Consider the following 22049-nt stretch of genomic DNA (forward strand, 5'->3'; position numbering starts at 1 on the left):
CATGTTATCAGTCATCATTGCACTGTTGCAGATGTAATGACTATAAGAAAGTCAGGATAACAGAATTAATAGAATAATTCTAAACAATGGCTGGCTCAGCTCAAAAGAGTGTTGCTCACTTTACCTTCAGCCCCAACAGAACTGCAAATCAAAGGCCAATTCTTTTTTCCACTTTGGAGTTTTCTATTTCCGTTTAGGCCCAAGGAAATGAGAAAAGTATTCATTTCAAGGCAGACAGAGATTGGAAAATCCTTAAGTAGTAGTCAGTTTTACTTAAAGCTGGTTCTGTAAAAATTAACTATTTTATTGAATTGAGCAATTAGATAATTTAAAAAAAATCAACCTCTATGATGACTCAACAGAATGTGGGTCGGGTAGTACTAGCTTAAAATATTGAAAATGAAAAAATGTCCAGTGAAAAGGTAGATGCTGTTGTCTTGTTCTAACTCTTTCTACTCTGATGTAGTGTGTGTGCTAAGCTCAGCTCTGAGTGTTGTTGGACTCATGGGTGTGGCCCTGGCAAGGTTAGTGCAGTGGACTGCTACTGGATATGGAACCAGAGCCCTGGAAATTACTCCTCTAAATGAAGTGATATTGAAAGAAATTATTATGTTTGCGGAGAGTTTTATCTACAAACATCCCCAAGAGGCAAAATATGTTTTTGTAGAACCACTTGAATGGAAGACAGATTTGGAGCCCACAGCATTTGAATCAGGTTATGTTGTCAGGTAAGCCAGTTGATTGCTTCTAGAATTGACTATCTTCATTGTACTTATTTTTATTGATTGATAGTGGGTTTTGGGCAAGTCATTTAACATCTGTTAATCCTAGAAATCTTCTAACCCAGGGATTCAGGTGAAATCTGAGGATATTTTGTTTGGGCAACACACTAATTTTCAATTTGAATTTGAATTTCTTTTGATAGGGGAAGCATTCTCCAGGTCACCACACTCTCAACATTAGCTATTGTTTGATGTCTGGCCTTTCCACTCACCCATATTACCTGCCAGACACCAGTAGGCATTGCTTTTGTGACCTCTGAGGTAGACATACCTTATGGTATTTAAATCTATCAATTTCTGGGGTGGCAGAGGTAGAATGGAAAATTTTGCTCAATATAAGGGAGAGACTTCTTAACAATAAACATTGCCCTCAAATGAAAACCTTCCAAATCTGAGGTTAAAAAAAGAAAATCCTACCTCCACTTTACCCAGTAAGCTGTCAATTTATCTTTTTTGAACATAGCTAAAATATAAATCTATAATAATAAAAGCATAATATGATAATTAGACCAGACGTTCTTCCAGAAGACCTTCCAGACGAAGCTGGGGCTGTGAGGGAAGCCCGAGTCCTGGGTGCCAGAAGGAAGCTGGTGTTGACAGCAGGGGAAGGAAGGCCTACTCTTGCATGAATTTCATGCATCAGGCCTCTAGTTTTATATAAATTTGTGTAATTTATATAAATATCATTATCTGTTCTACTAGAGGCCTGGTGCACAAAAATTCGTGCACTCTGGGGAGGGGTGTCCCTCAGCCGGGCCTGTACCCTCTCACAGTCCAGAAGCCCTCAGGGGATGTCCTAAGCCACAGTCTGGCCTCCCTCTGTGGGAGGCAACCAGGCTGGCCGATCGCCCCTCACCCATCGCCCCTCTGCTGCCGCTGTTTGCTGCCGCCTCCCCACCCAATCTCTGTCCCCTCCCTCTGCCAACTGGCATGCACCTTTGCTGGCCTGGTGCCACCTGCTCGCTGGCCCCACCCCCTGCCTAGTCGTTCCGCCGTTCGGTCAATTTGCATATTATGCTTTTATTATATAGGACTAGAGGCCCAGTGCATGATTGAATCATGCACGTGTAGGGTCCCCTACACGCTTTCGCTTTCGATCACGGGGGAGTTGGGTGCCTGTCCGCTGGTGCACCAGGCCTTTCAGAAGCCTCTAGCGCGGCGGAGGCTTCTGAAAGGCCTGGTGCCTTAGCGGACAGGCACCCAGCTCCCCCGCTTTTGATGGTCCGTGGTGGGACGTGAGCTCGCTGTCCCAGAGGCCCCTTCATGCCGCAGCATAGCCATGGCGCAGATGCTGAGCTCGCGCCGCCGCTGGTGACTCGAGCTCAGTGTCACACTGGCCCAATCGGCCACCCCGACCACCCTGAGCCCTGCCCCCCCGCGCCTCCTGGCCAATCGTGGGCATAGCGAAGTACGGTCAATTTGCATATTTGTCTATTATTAGGTAGGATGTTATATGAATGTCATATATTATACAACTATAGATTATAAGTATCTATGATAAGTATATATAAATTTATATGTATCTCTTTTTGTTTCAGTCAGCCTCAGTTTATTTTCCACTTCAGGCATTCTGATATATGAACTTTTAAAGTCTGACATACCACCCTAGCTGGTTTGGCTCAGTGGATAGAGCATTGGCATATGGGCTGGAGGGTCTTGGATTCTATTCCAGTCAAGGGCACATGCTTGGGTTGTGGGCTCGATCCACAGTAAGGGGCGTGCAGGAGGCAGCCGATCAATGATTCTCTCTCATCATTGATGTTTCTATCTCCCTCTCCCTTCCTCTCTGAAATCAATAAAAATATATATTTTTTAAAAAAGATAAAGTCTGACATATCAAGAACAGTTCCCTAACTAGCCAAACTTCCTATGAATGCCTTTTCCATTTTTTCCCTTTGGGGTTATTTGTGGGAATAAACTCAGAATTTTATTTTTAGAATTGTTAAACCATTCTTGAACTGCATTTTAAAAGCTCTTTAGTTCTGATATGCTCTACCTTCTCTGAATTTTTAAAATATTTGTTAAAATTGTATTTTATTTCTAACTGCCTATGGTTACTTTCTCCCAAGGAGCTTGTCATTCTTTATCGCTCCCATTTAAGTAAGTTCAGTGTAATATCACAGATTCTTTTTTTTTTTTAACCTTTGAAAGATAAACGCATCTGTAAAACTAATTACAAACATGAATGACTTAATCTACAAAGATAGATTAAGCAGGTGTCAGAAGAGTATCACAATTGTCATTGTATCTTGCCTCTGTTCTAATTTTATGTTCCAAGTGCAAACATGAGCACATCTGAGGCCTCCTTAGGTGGGCTGGTTACCCACCTCAAATGCATCTCCATTTCTCTATTTGCTTTATGTATCTCTGTACACAGCCTCTATGTACAGTGTTGCCTCTTAAGTGGGATGTTTTGATATTTTGACACCATGTGTGTTTTGAACCACCCCTTCCTGTCAGATTTACTATGCAACTTTTCCTTGGGCCAAGTTTTCTATCTTCAGACTTATTTGTTACATTTATTATTTTTTGTTGTTGAAATTATTACAGATGTCCCTCATTTACCTCCCTTTTACCCCCCTCCACCCAAGCCCTGCCCTCCCCTCCCTCTGGCCCTAACCATGTTGTTGTCTGTGTCCACGGGCTGTGCTTACATGTTCTTTATTCTCTTCACCTTCTTTCATCCTGTCCTCCCCACCCATCTCCCCTCTGACATCTGTCAGTCTGTATCATGTATCCATGACTCTGGTTCTATTTTATTTGTCAGATTATTTTCATTAGATTCCACATAAATGAGATCATATGGTATTGGTCTTTCTATGACTGACTTATTTCACTTTCCATTATAATCTCCAGGTCCATCCATGCTGTCTCAAAAGGTAAGAGTTCCTTCCTTTTTACAGCCACGTAGTATTCCATTGTGTAAACGTGCCACAGCTTTTTTATCCACTCATCTACTGGCACTTGGACTGTTTCCAGATCTTGGCTATTGTAAGCAATGCTGCTATGAACACAGGGGTGCATGTATACTTTCTGATAGGTGTTTCAGGATTCTTAGTATATATTTCCAGTAGTGGTATTGCTGGGTCAATCAGCAGTTCCATTATTATTTTTTCTAGAAAATTCCATACTATTTCCCACAGTGGCTGCACCAGTCTGCATTCCCATCCACAGTGCACTAGGGCTTCCTTTTCTCTACATCCTCGCCAGCACCTTTTGTTGTTGGTGGGTGTGAAATGCTATCTCACTGTGGTTTTAATTTGGACCTCTCTGATGATTAGTGGCATTAAAAATTTTTTTCTTATGTCCATTGACCATCTGTGTGCCCTCTTTGGAGAAGTGTCTATTTAGGTCCTTTGCCCTTTTTGAATTGGATTTTTTGTCTTCCTGTTGTTAGTTGGATAAGTTCTTTATATATTTTGGAAATTAACCCCTTATCAGATTGGCGAAAATGTTTTCCCATAGAGTGGGCTCCCTTTTCATTTTGCTGATGATTTCTTTTACTGCGCGGAAGCTTTTAGTTTGATGTAATCCCATTTGTTTATGTTTTTCCTTGTTTTCCTTGCCCTAGGACAGTGGTCGGCAAACTCATTAGTCAACAGAGCCAAATATCAACAGTACAGTGATTGAAATTTCTTTTGAGAGCCAAAAACCGACTTCTGTGCATGGGCCACGAAGTTTCAATCGCACTGTACTTGCGCGCCCACACGTGGTATTTTGTGGAAGAGCCACAATCAAGGGGCCAAAGAGCCGCATGGCTCGCGAGCCGCAGCTTGCCGACCACTGCCCTAGCCAGTGGTTGGCAAACTCATTAGTCAACAGAGCCAAATATCAACAGTACAACGATTGAAATTTCTTTTGAGAGCCAAATTTATTAAACTTAAACTTCTTCTAATGCCACTTCTTCAAAGTAGACTCGCCCAGGCCGTGGTATTTTGTGGAAGAGCCACACTCAAGGGGCCAAAGAGCCGCAGTTTGCCGACCACGGCCCTAGGAGATATATTGGCAAAAATATTGCTATGACAGATGTCTGAGATTTTACTGCCTATGTCCTTTTCTGGGGTCTTTATGGTTTCAGGCCTTACATTTAAGTCTTTTATCCATTTTGAGTTTATTCTTGTGTATGGTGTAAGTTGTTTGTCTAGTTCATTTTTTTGCATGTATTTGTCCAAATTTCCCAACACCATTTATTGAATAGAGTATCTTTGCTCCAGTATGCTCTTGCCTCTGTAAAGTATTAGTTGGCCATAGAGGTTGATATCTGAGCTCTCCGTTCTGTTGCATTGATCAATATGCCTGTTCTTATGCCAGTACCAGGCTGTTTTGATTATTATGGCCTTGTAATATAGTTTGATATCTGGCATTGTGATCCTTCCAATTTTGTTCTTTCTCAAGACTGCTGAGGCTATTTGGAGTCTTTTTTGGTTCCATATAAATGTTTGGAATATTTGGTCTAGATCTGTGCCATATGTTATTGGTATTTTGGTTGGGATTTCATTGAATCTATAGATTTCTTTGATTATATAGACATTTTAATGATGTTAATTCTTTTAATCCATGAACATGGTATATGTTTCCACTTATTTGTGTCTTCCTCAGTTTCCTTCTTCAATGTTCTATAATTTTTCAAGTACAGGTCTTTTACCTCCTTGGTTAAATTTATTCCTAGGTACCTCACATTTTGTTGTTGTTACAATAGTAAGTGGGATGGTTTTCCTAGTTCTCTTTCTGATAGTTCATTATTGGTGTATAGAAATGCTATTGATTTCTGGATATTGATTTTACATCCTGCTACTTTTCCAAATTCATATATTAGATCTAGTAGCTTTTTGGTGGAGCCTTTGGGGTTTTCTATATATACTATCATGTCATCTGTGAATAATGACAGTTTCACTTCATCATTTCCAATTTGGATGCATTTTATTTCTTCTTATTTGATTGCTGTGGCTGGAACTTCCAGTACTATGTTGAGTAAGAGTGGTGAAAGCAGACATCCTGGGCTTGGTCCTGATCTGCAGGGAAACACTTTTAGTTTTTCCCATTGAGTATAATGTTGGCTGTAGGTTTTCATATATGGCCTTTATTATGTTGAGGTATGGTCTCTTTATTAACACTTTGGTAAGAGTTTTTATCAAAAATCAGTGCTGGATTTTATACAATGCTTTTTCTGTATCTATTGATAGGATTATGTGATTTTTATCTTTCATTTTGTTTATATGTTGTGTCACATTTATTGATTTACTAGAGGCCCGTTGCACAGATTTGTGCATGGTGAGGGGGTCCCTCAGACTGGCCTGTGCCTTCTTATAATCTGGGACCCCTCAGGGGATGTCCGATTGCCGGTTTAGACCAGGCCTGCAGGGATCGGGCCTTAACAGGCAGTTGGACATCCCCTGAGGGATGTGGCAGTGCACGAAGTGGCAGGTGGCTGGGGAGAAGCCCGAGCAGCTCTTTCACTGCTCTTGCACCATGTTCTCGCCACTCGCCGTGCTCGCAGCTCTTTAGTGCTGTCACGGAGGCGGGAGAGGCTCCCGCTGTTGTGCTTGCCAGCTGTGAGCCCAGCTTCTGGCTGAGCTGCGCTCCTGCTGTGGGAGTGCACTGACCACCAGGGGGCAGCTCCTGCATTGAGCATCTTCCCCCTGGTGGTCAGTGCGCATCATAGTGACCGGTCGTTCCAGTTGTTTTGTCGGAACGTTTGCTTAGGCTTTTATATTTATACATGAATATTATACCAGCCTTGCATCCCTGGAATAAATCCCACTTAATCATGGTGTATGATCTTTTTAATATACTAGAGGATTCATGCGCGAATTTGTGCACAGTGAGGTCCCTTGGCCTGGCCGGTGATTGGGGTCCATTTGGGCCGGCCGGCTGGGGGGAGGGACCATGGGAGGTTGGCTGTGGGAGCGCACTGACCACCAGGGGGAAGCTCCTGCATTGAGCGTCTGTGTCATTGTGACCAGTTGTAACCATCACTTAGGCTTTTATATATATAGATTGCTGCATCTAATTTGCTAATATTTTATTGAGGATTTTAGTATCTATGTTCATCAGGAATATTGGCCTATAATTGTCTTTCTTTGTAGTGTCTTTATCTAGTTTTGGAATTAAGATAAAGTTGATCTCATAAAAAGAGTCTTCCCACCTCTTGAATTTTTGGAATGGTTTGAAGAAGATAGGTATTAGTCAGTTCTTCTTTGAATGTTTGGTAAAATTCATCCGTGAAGCCATCCAGGCCAGGACTTTTGTTTGTTAGCAGTTTTTTTTTTTTTTTAATTTGTCTTTATTGTTGAAAGTATTACAGATGTTCCCCTGTTTTTTCCCATTGACCCCCTCCACCCCACACCTGCCCCTCCCAGGCCTTCACCACACTGTTGTCTGTGTCCATGGGTTTTACATATAATCTAATAATAGACAAATATGCAAATTGACCATACCTCCGACACACCCACAAGCCACGCCCACAAGCCACGCCCACCATCCAATCAGAGCGAGCATGCAAATTAACCCAAACCAAGATGGCTACAGCCACAGAGAGCAAGGTTTCCTAGGTAACACAGGAAGCCAAGCTTTCTGCCAGCGGTTGCAGGCCTAAGCCTCCACTAAGGCTACAAAGTTTCAATTATAGAAGGTAAACAAATTCAAACAAATGGCGGCAGAATGGAGCTTGAGAGAGCAGGCCAGGGTTGCCGCCGGCAACAGGGGAAGCAAAGCTTTCTGCACACCCTGGCTGGGCCCACCCGCTTAAGGCAACAAAGTTTCAATTATAACCCAAACACAAATGGCTGCAGGCCTCGGAGGGAGCCCCAGGCTTGGCTCTGCTCCAGGCTACAAAGTTTCAATTGTAGAAGGAAAATAAATTCCAGATACCAGGGCCTCCGCTTGCGTTGCCAGGGGGCGTGGCCGGCCTGCAAACCACCACCGGCCCCTCACTCAGGCCACCCCATGCCCCAAGGGTACCCCACCCTGATCAGGGACACTCTTCAGGGCAAACCAGCTGGCCCCCACCCCTGTACCAGGCCTCTATCCTATCTAATAAAAGAGTACTATGCAGATTGATCTTCACTGCAACACACAATATAGCTGCCCCCATGTGGTCAAAGATCCTGCCCCCATGTGGACACAAGATGGCCACCACAAGATGGCCAGCAGAAAAGGGCAGTTGGGAGGCACCCGGCCTGCAAGAGAGGGCAATTGAGAAGGACCAGGCCTGCAAGGGAGGGAAGTTGAGAGGGACCAAGCCTGCAAGGAAGGGCAGTTGGAGGTGATCAACCCTTCAGGAGAGGGCAGTTAGGGGTGACCAGGCCGGCAGAGGAGGGAAGTTGGGGGCAAATAGGCTGGCAGCAGAGTGGTTAGGGGGTGATCAGGCTGGCAGGCAGAAGCGGTTAGGGGCAATCAGGAAGGCAGGCAGGCAAGCAGTTGGGAGCCAGCAGTCCTGGATTGTGAGAGGGATGTCTGATCGGGCCTAAACGGGCAGTCGGACATCCCTTGAGGAGTCCCAGATAGGAGAGGGTACAGGCTGGGCTGAAGGACAACCCCCCTCCGTGCACGAATTTCGTGCACCAGGCCTCTAGTATAATCATATAAGTTCCCCTGTTAATCTCTCCCTTCCCACCCTCCAACCCCCGTCTTCCCTCTGATATTTGTCAGTCTGTTCCATGCTTCTATGTATCTGGATCTATTTTGTTTATCAGTTTATTTTGTTCATTAGATTCCACATATTAGTGAGATCATATGATACTTTTCTTTCTCTGACTGACTTATTTTGATTAGTATAATGCTCTCCAGGTCCCTGCATGCTGTCTCAAAGGGTAAAAGATCCTTCTTTTTAACAGTTGCATAGTATTCCATGGTATAAATATACCAACCTTTTTTATCCATTCATCTACTGATGGGCCCTTGGGCTGTTTCCAGATCTTAGCTATTATAAATTGTGATGCTATGAACATAGGGGTGCATATACACTGAGTGGCCAGATTATTATGATCTCTGAATGCATAATAATCTGGCCACTCAGTATATATATATTAGAGGCCCGGTGCATGAATTCGTGCACGGGTGGGGTCCGGCCAGCCTGGCCAGGGGGAGGGGACATGGGCAGTTGGCCGGCCTGCCTGCTGGTCGAACTCCTGCTCGAGGGGACAATTTGCATATTAGCCTTTTATTATATGGGATATAAACTGAGTGGCCAGATTATTATGCATTCAGAGATCATAATAATCTGCCCACTCAGTGTATACTTTCTGTTTGGTATTTCGGGTTTCTTAAGATGTATTCCTAGAAGTGGGATTACTGGGTCAAATGGCAGTTCCATTTTCATTGTGTTTGCTAATACCTCTCCTAGGGCAAGGGAAACTTCTAAAGAAAATAAACAAATGGGACTACATCAAAATAAAGGCTTTTGCACAGCAAAAGAAACCGCCAACTAAATGAAACAGGAGCCCACTGTAGGGGAGAACATATTTGGCAATGATACACTTGATAAGGGATTAATTTCTAAAATATATAAGGAACTCATACAACTTAACAAAAGGAATACAAACAATTCAATTAAAAAATGGGCAAAGGATCTAAATAGACACTTCTCCAAAGTGAACATACAGATGTCCAAGAAACATAAAAAAATGCTCAAAGTCACGGATCATGAGAGAGATTAAAATAACAATGAGGTATCACCTGGTACCTTTCAGAATGACTATCATCCACAAATCAACAAATGACAAGTGCTGGTTTAGGATATGGAGAAATGGGAAACCTTAGTACACTACTGGTGGAAATGCAAGATGGGTGCAGCCACTATGGAAAACAGTATTTTTTTCTTCAAAAAATTAAAAATGGAAATTCCGTTGGGCCCAATGATCCCACTTTTAGGAATATATACTAAGAAATATGAAACACTAGTAAAATTAAAAAAAAAATTAAATGTTGGGAGTTTTATTTATTACTGCTTCAGTTTCATTATTTGTTATTGGCCTATTCAGGTTTTCTGATTCTTCCTGGTTGCATTTTGGAAGATTGTATATTTCTAGGCATTTGTCTATTTCACCCAAGTTGTTCCATTTGTTGGCATATCATTGTTCATAACAGTTTCTTACAATCATTTGTATTTCTGTGATGTCAATTGTTTGTTTGCCTCTTTCATTTCTGGTTTTATTTATTTGGGTTTTTCCCTTTGTTTCTTGATGAGTCTGGCTTAAGGTTAATCAATCTTATTTAACTTTTTAAAGAACCATCTTCGAGGGTTGAGCACTTCTATTGTTTGAGCACTTCTTTTGGTTTCATTGATTCTTTGTATTGTTTTTTTGTCTCTATGTCATTTATTTCTGCTCTGATCTTTATTATTTCCTTCCTTCTACTTTCTCTGGGCTTTTCTTGTTAGGGTTAGATCATTTATTAATAATTTCTTTTGTTTTGTTTCTTAGGTACACCTTTAATGCTATGAACTTTCCTCTCAGGACTGCTTTTGCTATGTCCCATAGATTTGGGGTTTTTGTTTGTTCATTTTTATTTGTTTCCACATAATTATTTATTTCTTCCTTGATCTCATTGGTAACCCATTCATTGTTTAATAACTTGTTATTTAGCCTCCATGTGTTTGAATGTTTTTGAGTTTTTTTTTTTTTAATTTTTGGTTTATTTCTAGTTTTAGAAATTGTCATCTGAGCCTATGCTTGATAAGATTTCAATCTTCTTGAATTTGTTAAGACTTACTTTGTGTCCTAACATGTGGTCTCTCTTTGAGAATGTTCCATGTGCACTTGAGAAGAATGTCTATTCTGTTCCTTTGAGATGAAATGTCTCCTTTCCCCTCAACACGGAGCCAAGCGGGATGGGGCCGGCGGGGTTTCCCTGCTGCCTCCCTCCAGCAGGACTGGGAGCAATAAATCAGGGCAGCACTCCCCTTCAGGTGGCACCAGCCCTTGGGAGGGGAGAGAGCTGCTTGCCTCCTTGTATTTCTGCAGCGTACTGCCTGAGACCCTGACGGAGAGCTCCGTCACAGTGCTGAGTTACATCCTCCTCCCCTCATGGGCCCTTGGGAGGGGAGCTGGCTGCTAGCCTTCTCCTAGCTCAGCAGCACCCCACCAGAGACCCTGATGGAAGGCTCTGGAGGGGTTGTGTCAAATGTCCCAATTCTGAGTTGTGCTGCACCGGCAGCATGGTGCCGGCAAAGTTTGGAGGAACAGGTCAACACAGCCCCCCATTATGGGTTGCACTGCCATTGAGAGTTGTATAGAGAGCTTCTAGCCTCCTAGCTCTGAAGCACACACCAGAGACCCTGACAAGGGAGTCTTCCATTTGGGTGGCGCCTGCCTAACCTGTGGGAGAGAGAAAGGTTGGCCCTTGTTCCCAAGCCACTCAGTTCAATGATCATCTGAGAGTTTGCCTGTAGTTTCTCCAGAAAAAGAGTGCACCTCAGGTCCCTGTTGGGTGTAGCTTATAGACCTTTATGCAGGACTTGAGCTTGGCCGGGTGGTGTCACCAGTGTTTGGAGGCGGGGGTTAGGGCACTTCCTTCAGCTGCTGCTGTAAGAATAGAAGTGCTCAACCCTCGAAGATGGTGCCTGAGGGTGGTGTGGGATGTTGACTCTGACTGGGACCTCAGTAGCCTGCCTTCTGATCTCCAGCACTATGCCACCCAGATCTTCTCCCTGTGGCTTCTGTATGCGCCGAATCTCCTTCCCTCTACCAGAGCCCTGGGTGAGTGCCCAAGAGCGAGCCCCGCGCATTGGCCCTTAAGGCACCTGGGATTCTAGCAGACTCCCTCCTCTTTCCAGCAGACATAGTAACTGCTTATTTTTGCTGCCAGATGCTATGCAGTTTCTTCTTTCCAGCTCTGGTGCTCTGGTTTGGGGGTCCTGGCATGGGTTTGAGACCCCACTTTCCTCTGTAGGTACTTTTGCAGCCACAGTATTTCTCCGGCTTCTTAGCCGCTGCCCCTGGGTGTAGGTACCAGCCCCCTCTGCATCTACTAGTACACCCTTATCACCAGTCTCTGTGCAGCTTCCTTTTTCAGTCCTTGCATATAATACTCCTGTTCAGGTGTCCTTCATTGTTTATTGAGATTCACTGCTCTAAATTTTAGCTGGCCCAGACGCAGTGGCTCAGTGGTTGATCATCGACCTATGAACTAGGAGGTCATGTTTTGATTCCGGTAGGGGCACATGCCCGGGTTGTGGGCTTGATCCCGGATCGTTCAGGAGGCAGCTGATCAATGATTCTCTCTCATCATTGATGTTTCTATCTATCTACCTCTCCCTTCCTCTCTGAAATCAATAAAAATATATTTTTAAAAATGTCATTAAATTTTAGCTGTAAATCTGGTTTGTCACCAGGAAGAGGTGTGTGTTACTTTCAGCTGCTCTGCAGTCATCTTGGGACCAGTTTGTGACCTTTATTGATGATATTGTTGAAGTTGGAAGGGATGAAAAGGGTTTGAGAGCAGTGCTTGTTGTATTTGAAGCAATCATGCCAATGTGGCTTGATCAACACCAGATAGGTACTGATTGCTCTGAAGAAGGCAAAGGATATAGCTGAGAGTTCGGAAATAAGGAAAATACCAAATGCTTTAATAACTAGGTCTTCATCACACCCCTTGCTCCACCACCACTTCCCTCCCAAACCAGAGAGCTATCAGCAACCCATAGCAACTTGGAGTTTAGTACATCTAGCAACATAATAAATGATGTAAAGCAGAGATGCCTCAATGGCTAGAACAAGCATGTCAAACTCGCGGCCCATGGGCTGTATGCGGCCCACAAGGAATATTTTTTGCGGCCCAGCCAATATAACGGTATGTAAGAAACACTTTAATAAAAATTTCATAACTTAATTTTTACAATATCCTGTTATACATAATTACTAATAACGAACTACAACGTTTGCTAATGACTGATTACTATAATCATGTTGCATGCATTTCCCTTACATGCCTTACGCACAGGTGCACCATTTCTCTCCACTAATACTAGCAGCGAATATTTTAGCAGCTGATTGCCACATCATTAGTCTTGGACTGACTTGTTTGGTGTGCGCAACAGGAAATATTTCGCTTCTGGAGAACAAGAAAAATAGGTTTATTTGCGTTACACTTATTTGTGCAGTTATTCAGTGTCTGGTAAGTTAATGTTCAAGAAAAAATATTAATTTTTATTTAAGTGTTCTATTATTTTATGTTAACGGTTACTCATTTATTTCAGCCCTTTGTATTCAGCATGTCTCTACCGAAATAAACCTATGTTTCTATGAAAATTTAAGCTTTTGTTTTTTTTTGCGGCCCACATAAACTTAAACCTTGTTTATTTGGCCTGTGTTAGCCTTTGAGTTTGACATGCTTGGGCTAGAAGAATGTATTATTAAAACTGCCCAAACTACTTTATTCTTGGTTTCCATACACTCTTCTTGCTTAGCAGCTGGCCCTCAGTACACCACGTATGCACTTTTTTAAAGAGGGGAAGCTGTCTCCAGACAGGATTCAGGTCTGTAAGTGCATGTGCATGGCCAAAGCCATTATAAAGGATTTGGGGTTGGAGTCTCTGTATGTGTTTCTGCTAAATAGGAATATCTTTGGATGTTTTAGAATAAAGGCAGATTCTTGTTCCTATACCTTCTCTCAGCCTCCTGTTGCAAATTCAGGTCAGTTTTATCTACAGAGAAAGTTGGTTGAAGTAGGTAAGCTAACCCCCTTTTTCTTTTTACGTCTACAGATATTTTTGGGAATATATTTATGCTTGAGGCCTCACTTCTTATTTGACGTTGTGCATTTCCAAAGGCACTCTCTGGAACAGCCAGTGGAAGTTTGATCAGCCGTCTTCATTAGGCTTACTGGCATCTGACATTGAAACTGATCTTTGAGTCACACACTGAAAAGGTTTTACATTTCATCAACTATCTTCTTTCCTTTTTTGCAGGTTGCTTTTAACTGACTACACAGGCACAGCGCTTTGCACATGTTGCAGGATTCATTCCTTTCCTTTAGAATCATTTCCAGTGTACAGCTGCTCAACCTGTAATAACATTTGTCATCATCTCTTCATGTTCAATTTGCAGAGGGGCGGGGGCGGGGGAGTCTCTACTTTCATTTTAATGGAAATCATAGGTCTCTTTATTACTCTTTTCAATTGCTTTTGTTCTTGTCAGGATGAGATTAATAATATTCCTGAAACAACTCAGAATGAAGCCCAAATCCACTGTAAACTAAGGACAGGTGACACCACTCAATGGCAACACCATCTGTTGGTGGTACACACGGCGGGGGTGCTTTGATTTTTTAGAATCTAGCTTTGAAATTTATAAATTGGGTAAGCGTTCTGAATGCCTTTCTAAAAACGTTACCTGTTCTTTTTTCATCTAGTAGACCTGTAATTTTTGAATCACATTTACTTTAATATTGCAATATTTTAGTTGTGAATCTTGCTTTGCTTTGTCTCATGATGAGTTGGGACAAAATTATATGCTGGTAAGAGTTCTGTATGGATGAGAAGTCAGGACGCCTGAGCAGTGGCCCTCTTCCCCACAGTAATGCCCAAATCACTCACAAGTCATACCTTGCTGATCCTTGTTTTTCTGATCAGTATCATGAAGGGCTGAATTATTTCCAACCTTAACATATTGTATTTAGATAAAATTTTCATTGCCATACTTTTGTTATTGGGCTCTTTGCTTTTTCGTCCCTGAGAATTGCTAAATAGTTTCTGAACGTCTTATGTCCTATGTTCCTATTTTAAAATGCTTTTATTGAGTAACTACTATGTTCTGGACTCTAAACTAGACACTGGGGACTAAATAAACAAGACATTTTCCTGCCGAGTATTTTTAGCTCCCTTCCCAATTCCAGTTGAAAGTTTCTTGATCAGGTCAGTGGATTTCATTTACAGCACATTCTTCTTGACGTTCATGAGGTGAGTGCAGCATTTTTCTTTCTAAGAGCTCTTTTTTCCAGCTGTGAGAAACTGTGAGCTCAGAAATTGAAACCTGCTCTTCCACATCCTCCATGTAGCTGGCTCTGAGTTACAGGTTTCAACTGGTAGGAGCAATGAAAAATGTCACCTGTGCCTTTAGTTCTCCCTTTTTCCAGAAGGAGTTTTACTTTCTTAAGTTAGTAGCTTGATATTGTTGGCATTCATTCGGCCTGTAACTTAGTTCTCTCACCATCCACTTAGCACTAGTGTCCAGCCCTGATTACAGGCCTTTAAAAAATCTCCTCTAGCCTAAGGACATTACTTCAAAAGTTTTATTTTAGAGAAAATGTACATTTTGTACACAGTGCACATCACTGGCAGATCTGAAAACATTTTGTTCGTTCATTCCTCTTATAATGGTTGAACACCTTCTGTGTGCAGTTACTGTGTGAGGTACTTTGGATGGAGCAGTAGGCAAGACTTTAAAAAGTCCCTGTCATAGCTTCCTATTGCTGCTGTAACAAGTTACCACACACGTAATGGGTTAAAACAACACAGCTTTCTTATCTTACTGTTCTGGAGGGGAAAACCCTAAAATGAGTCTGCAGAGCTAAAATGAATGTTGGCAGGCTGTGTTTCTTCTGGGGGCTGAGGAAATTCACTCTTGCCTCTCTCAGCTGCTAGAGGCTGCCTGCATGCCCTGCCTCGCAGCTCTGCATTTCCCTGACCTGTTTCCATTGTTACATCACCTTCCCTGGTTTCATCCTTCTGCCTGCCTTCCCAAAAATCCTTTCGACCACATTGGATCAACCTAGATATTTCAGAGTAGTGTTTCCATCTCAAGATCCTTAACTTAATCCATCTGCAAATTCCCTTTTGCCATGTCAGGTAACGTATCCGCAGGTTTTGGGGACTAAAACATGGACATTTGGGGGAAGCCATTATTCTGACTCCTACAGTTTCTATGCTCTTGTTTCTATTCTAGTGAAAAAGTGTTAGTAGTAGATAGTCTGAGTCCGTCAGATTTACTTTTTCTGATGAACTGTTAATATTTCACATCTATTTATCTGCATTACAATTTAAAATATGCTAGATTAGATCTTAAGATGTGGGAATTTTTCTAGGGATATCAGTATGTAATGAAAAAACCTAACAAGTTTAATTAATGTTTTAAGTAGTAGAAACCTATAGAACTATCACTGTCATAAAAAAAAAATCTTAAAAAAATTTAAATGCTGACTTTAAAAAAATCATCAAAATGGACAGAAATACAGATATAGGAGACCCAATAATTTCTAATCAGGAAAAAAACATTTAGAAAAACTGCTTAAAGTCCTAGAGTAAACCTAATTAAGGTGTTTGGAGTGGGAAAATAATCTATAGAGAGGATCTTGTTTGTCTTTTTATATAGCTTTTTTGTTCATAAACAGTACAGAATAGCCAAGAAAATTTCTAACCATTAATTGATGTGGTATAAAAATTGTATAGCCCTTGCCAGGTAGCTCAGTTGCTTAGATTGTCATCCCGATATGACAAGATTGTGGGTTTGATCCCCAATCAGAGCACATACAAAAATCAACCAATGAATGCATCAATAAGTGGAACAACAAATCTTCTGTCTTTCTCTCTCTCTTTCCTTCTCTCTCCCTCCTTCTCTCTAAAATCAATAAATTAAAATGATTGTATAAATATAACATTAGAAATCCTCAAAACATGAATGGTTTTAAAAGATGTTGAACATCTACACTAATAAAAGAGAAATATGCAAATTGACCACACCCCACGACACCCATCAGCCAATCAGGAGTGAGTATGCAAATTAACCCAACAAAGATGGTGGGTTAATTTGCATACACAGGTGTGGAGCGGCTGGGTGGGGAAAGATGCCTGCTGTGAGGGAGAGGGTCGGGGGCAGAGGGAGCTACAGGAGCAGCGCTCTGGCCGGGAGCAAAGACTTGCAAAGGCTCCCGGGCGGCCGGGAGCGAAGCCAGGGTAAGAAAGGCCTATTCTTGCACGAATCTTTGTGCAATGGGCCTCTAGTATTGTTATAAAAACAAAAAAGTGGTTGAGTTTGTGTAGGTTTTTAAGAAATTGCTTAAAGTTTTCTTCCTGGATATGTCATATTGCTCACTATCATTGCTAATAAGTGTGGGGTTTTAAGGGTCTGAGAGTGGATGAAAGTGGGAAAATAGACGAGCTTCTAACAAGTGGTACTTATATTCTCTATTTTATAATGATAACGTGGGAATAATTTGCCAAAATATCTTAAATTTAACTTCTGACATCCAGGTAACTCTAAGCTTTCCTTTTTTCCTTTTTTTCATTTTTAGTGCAACAACAGTCAAATCAGAAGAATCTGATGAAAATGGACAGCCTTTGCTATTTCTTTCTGTACCGCAAATTAAAGTTAGGAGTTTTGGGCAGCTGTCATGCTTGTTATTGATTGCTAAAGATACAAAGCTGAAGGAAGCACAAGCATGCATTGAAGGTGATATTTACACCCCAGCCTGTGATTTGAACTTTTAGAAACATAATCTTGGGGAAAATCTTGTTACAGTTTCTTGAAAAAAGTTTTGTAACCTAAAAGGTAAAAAATTATATTCAGCTTCATAAAAATGTCATTAATCTTACTTGGCTGAAATGTTATGCTGATATCAAATTTCTACTTTAAAATGAAAGGCTCAATACTTTACTACTAGTAAACTTCTATATTTCTAATTTCAAAGAGAGTTTTCTTAGCTTTTGGAACAACCTGAAGCCTGTAGCCTTTAAGGTCCATATCCATGACTGGAATCCCTCCCTCCCTCCCTCTTTCCCTCTCTTCCTTTTTCCTTTCATCTCTGTAAACATGTCCTAAGCATGTCCTTGTGTAAGTAGTAAATATATATATTTATGCATATCTATATAATAAAAGTCTAAGCGACCTTTATGGCAGAACGACTAGAATGACCAGTCGCTATGATGCACATTGACCACCAGGGGGCAGATGCTCAATGCAGGAGCTGCCCCCTGGGGGTCAGTGCACTCCCACAGGGGGAGCGCCGCTCAGCCAGAAGCCGGGCTCACGGCCGGTGAGCGCAGTGGCGGTGGCGGGGAGCAGACCTAAGCTGTCAGTCATACATTCCCCGAGCGGTCCCGGACTGCGAGAGGGTGCAGGCCGGGCTAAGGCACCCCCGCCCCCAGTGCACGAATTTCGTGCACTGGGCCTCTAGTATATATATATATATGCAGTTTGAACAGGTGGAAAAGACTGGCAGAAGACCTCTAGACTAAGGGAAGAATGCAGTTTTGAAAAGAAGCATGCATTTGTGAGTACTGAGCACTGGTACACACATAGTTCTAGTGATGATTCTTCTAAGGAGAACAGTATTTCTCTACAAGTCAATTCTGAATATATTAATTGAATGCCTCATGGTCAACTAAAAAAAAGAAAGGAATGTCCTGTTCTTTTTCCTATTAGGGAGATAACATATACCGGTGATATTACTATAAAGATAGAACATCTCAAAAGGTATAAGAAAGTTCCTAAATTCAGTAAATCTGAGAAGTGGACATTGATTCTAATTGGGTTGATTAGAGAAAGCATAATGAAAGAAATACAGTTGAGTGGGCTTCAATGGATTTGTTTGACTTTATGTTTCTTATTATAGAAGATAACAGAATAATTTTTATTAATTTACTTTGGTTAGCTAACAGAAATCCTGTAGCAAAAATCCTGGGCTTGGATTATAATACGATGAAAGAAGAGTCATCTGTATTAAATATTCTTGATAAAATTACCAAAGACGATGATACTGAAAGTGAGATGAAGATGAAGATTGGCATACTGCTTAAGCAACTGGATGTACACCTCCTCAATCATTCTCTAAAACATATTTCATTGTGAGTATTTTAAAAAATAAACTTCTAAACATTAGTTGCAAAAAGTGCTTTCAGAGTTTTAGGAAAAAATGAGAAAAATAAAATGTGGGAATTATTGCTATTGATTTAACATTCAATTGTATTGGAATAAAATTTTAGTTTATCACATGAATATTTCTAGTTATAAAAATTAAAATTTGCTCTTAACAATGCTAAACATTCTAGTGGGGTTTCATCTAATCCTGAAGACATTAAGTGGCCTTAGAATATTTGGAGTCTCTTAATAAGACTCAGATAAATTACTAAATTATAATGCAAATATTATGTAGAGTTTTTCAGGTTTAAAACTTGTTCATTTTTCTAGTGCTTTCTAGTATGTTAGTGTTATCATTAAGAAATAAAATGAACATTTAAGTGAGTATATTTAATGTTGTTCAGTAATTCCTTGATGGTTTGACAGTGTTATAACATTATAACATGGCTAAATTTAATTGCAATTTTGTTATTGTTGTATAATTACCTGCAATTTTAATTATAAAAAAAATTCCCTTGACATAATGGAATGTCTTTATGTATATTTTATACAATCTGTTATAAAATGTTTTACATGGATGTCTAAACATTTATTTCAGAGAAATACGTTTAAATCCAGCAGCAGTTAAGAATGATATAGAACTGCTCAAACGTTTCTCGGGAAAAGGAGAACAAACAGTCTTGGAATCTATCAAATATACCTCAGGTTTACATCTTCTCAGATTCATTAATGTTATATTATATATGTTTTCATAATTATTATTCAAAATGCTTCAATAGCTTCATTGGAATTTAATATTTAAGAAAATGAAAACAATTTAATAATATTTATTTGTGAGCCAACGTATTTTACAAAACTCTAAACTGATTGATAATTGGTTTCAGATTATGAATATTCAAATGGATGTCGAGCCCCACCTTGGAGACAGATTCTTGGAGAAATTTGTTATGTGCTGGTGAAACCACATGATGTTGAAACTTTGTGCATTACTTGTAGTGAAGAAGGCGTATTTTTAAATGGTGTAAGTAATTTTTAAAAAACAGAATTGATATTGGTGCTTAGGTTGGTGTCTTGAAGTGCAGACATGTCTCTAGGATTGAACTCAGTGAGCATAGAAAATGAAATACTGTTCTGTGGAATTCCAGCAGATCCCTTTGCTGTGTGTATTTGCTGCCTCAGAATTAGCCCCAGTGTCCCCATTGCAGGTCAGTCTTCTAAGAAATGGCTTCCAAAAGACTCATTCCACTCCATAAAAGAAAAACCTCTTTAATATAATCACAAGCATTAAAGGAAAGAAAAGTAAAAAAAAAAAGAGCAGTGAGATAACACAGAAGCAATAACTGCAGCTTCTGCCCTAAGAGTTGAGGGATAAAGAGAAGAGGAGGAGGGATTGTCAAAATGTGGATGCCTGGAGGAGGTGCCCTGATACCTGGGGAGGAGCTACTGCCAGGCTGTGCTAGTACCTTAGAATCTCAGAGGAGGACCCTTGCAGGGCTGAGGCTTAGACTCCTGAAGAGTAGACCCTGCTTGCCTGGGCGAAGGTCCCTTAGGAGCTCAGAGGAGGGTTCCCACACAACTTGGACTTACACCTCTGAGGATTGGTCACTTCTAGGCTGTGCTAGTCCCCCCGGAGCTCAGGTGGCCTCCATGACACTGGGACCCAGTCGTCTGAGGAGTGAGTGCTGCCCAATTAGTGCTGGTCTCTCAGGAGCTCAGAGGATCTTGTCAGAGCAGAGACTCAAATCTTTGGAGATGGTGCCCTGGTAGGCTGATGATGGTATTTCTTGGGGAAAGGGTGTCAAGAGCCTTGTTCTGGGACTACAGGGAGAAATACTTCTGGAAATTAGAACCAACTGTTGCTACTGGAAGCAACTGCCACTGCCAGGGGTGTGGGGCCGTTGCTGGGGTGACTAACAGGAACAGACAACAAATAGAAGGGAGCATGTCTCTTCTCTCACTTCCTGTTGACTGAAGCTACCTACCTGGCAAAGGTGAAACACAGTTTTGCAGATTCCCAGCCCGAGTATCAGAGTGTGGATGGGTGAGCTTTGAGCTGAGAGCGAAACAGCACATAGCCTTCTGAGTTTTCTAGATTAAAAAAATTTGAGTCTCATATCTGTTCACTGAATTTAGTTAGAAGGAGCTCAGCTTTCTTCTCTGCAACACCCTGCCCTCAGTGTCTTCAATGTAGTTTTGGGTCTCACTATAACCAGACAATCAATGGGTCCATGCTGCCTGTTTCTACTTGGGCCAATTAAGCAGAGAAAAGGTTAAATCATATGAGCATTTATTCCAGTACTTCTGGTATGAGAGGAGAGCAGCAGGTCATCCACAAAAATCTGCTCTGCACCCTACCATAAACCAGCTTATATTGGGTAGAAGGACAAAGATTACATGGGGAGGTAGGCAGAAAGGGCAAATGGGCAGTTTATAGATATGCAAAAGGACTGGGGTCTTCAAAGGGCTGGTGATTCTGGTTTCTGCAACAGGGTTGTTAATCTGTCCATGATAATAGGCAGCTCCAAATGGGGAGGATGAGCTACATGTCCAGTTGAGCTCCCAGGTCTCCGGTACTTTCTTTAATCAGAACAAAACAGTCACGGTTAACAGGGCATGGTTAATATTTCTACAAGTATAGCTGGTTCCCAATATTTTATTTCTGCCCCTGTCACCACCAGGAAATTCTGCAGGGAGGACCCAAATCCTCAGTGGGGACCCAGCTATTACAGGGGACTGCTAAGAGAGTTGTCACACCTGGGCTTGGGTTGGTATCCAGTTACCGGTGCTGTGTTCTTGATTACTTGTGGCACCTTTTCTGACATGCCTTAGGTGCTTTTCTTATCAGCATGACAATGAGCTTATTTCTGCATTAGAGGAGGGAGATGACCTAAATATAATTTTGCTTTTGGTTTGTTTTGATACTTTAGACAAGTGAAATTTCCAATTAGAAAATAAGAAATTAAAAAAGGAATTATTTTTGTTGACTTTCCTGAGTGGGACAAGGAGCCTTTGCTTCTTATAAAAGGCTATTGATTCACAGACCACTTTATCTGATATGGAAACATCTAAGTATTCCCCTTGGTTCAAAAATGAAACACAAGGAACATGAAACTATTCAGTAATTACAACAAAATGTATAATGCACTACAGTTACATATACTGTATATTTGGTTAAGGGAGGATGATAGGGGCAGGAGAGAAGAGAGGAATGAGGGGGAAAAAAGACAAGAAGAGAGAGACAGAGACAGAGGCAGAGGGTGGAAGGACAGACAGATGGTTACATAGAGACATAGAGCCACCAAGCTACACAGAACCAGAGAGCAGTGTGACTAATAGAGACACGGGCTTTTCTGTGGGGCATTCTAATCTTGAGGCCTTTTATGACTTCCTCAAAGTCTCTTGAAGTCATAATGTATTTCTCTTGAGAGGCGCCTGGAGGGAAGAAAGCGCTCACTCCCATGCTGAATAGCAGAGT

The 22049-nt window shown here is 41.4% G+C and overlaps 1 protein-coding gene across 3 annotated transcripts in view; it reads left to right on the forward strand.

The window, feature by feature from the left end:
* The first annotated feature begins 504 nt into the window (after positions 1-504).
* ODAD2 (outer dynein arm docking complex subunit 2) overlaps positions 505-22049 on the forward strand; it is a 208601-nt gene continuing 187056 nt past the window's right edge. For 2 of the 3 annotated variants that reach the window (XM_054716588.1, XM_008150416.3), the window contains exons 1-5: positions 505-728; positions 17010-17167; positions 18369-18561; positions 19173-19279; positions 19459-19595. In XM_054716588.1, the coding sequence (XP_054572563.1) occupies positions 505-728; positions 17010-17167; positions 18369-18561; positions 19173-19279; positions 19459-19595 (819 nt within the window). Of the gene's footprint in view, positions 729-17009; positions 17168-18368; positions 18562-19172; positions 19280-19458; positions 19596-20501; positions 20566-22049 lie in introns of those variants that run through there. The other variant, XM_028158882.2, reaches the window with a different exon arrangement.

Source organism: Eptesicus fuscus, chromosome 5 (genome assembly GCF_027574615.1).
Source record: "Eptesicus fuscus isolate TK198812 chromosome 5, DD_ASM_mEF_20220401, whole genome shotgun sequence".
NCBI classification, from domain to species: Eukaryota; Metazoa; Chordata; class Mammalia; order Chiroptera; family Vespertilionidae; genus Eptesicus; species Eptesicus fuscus.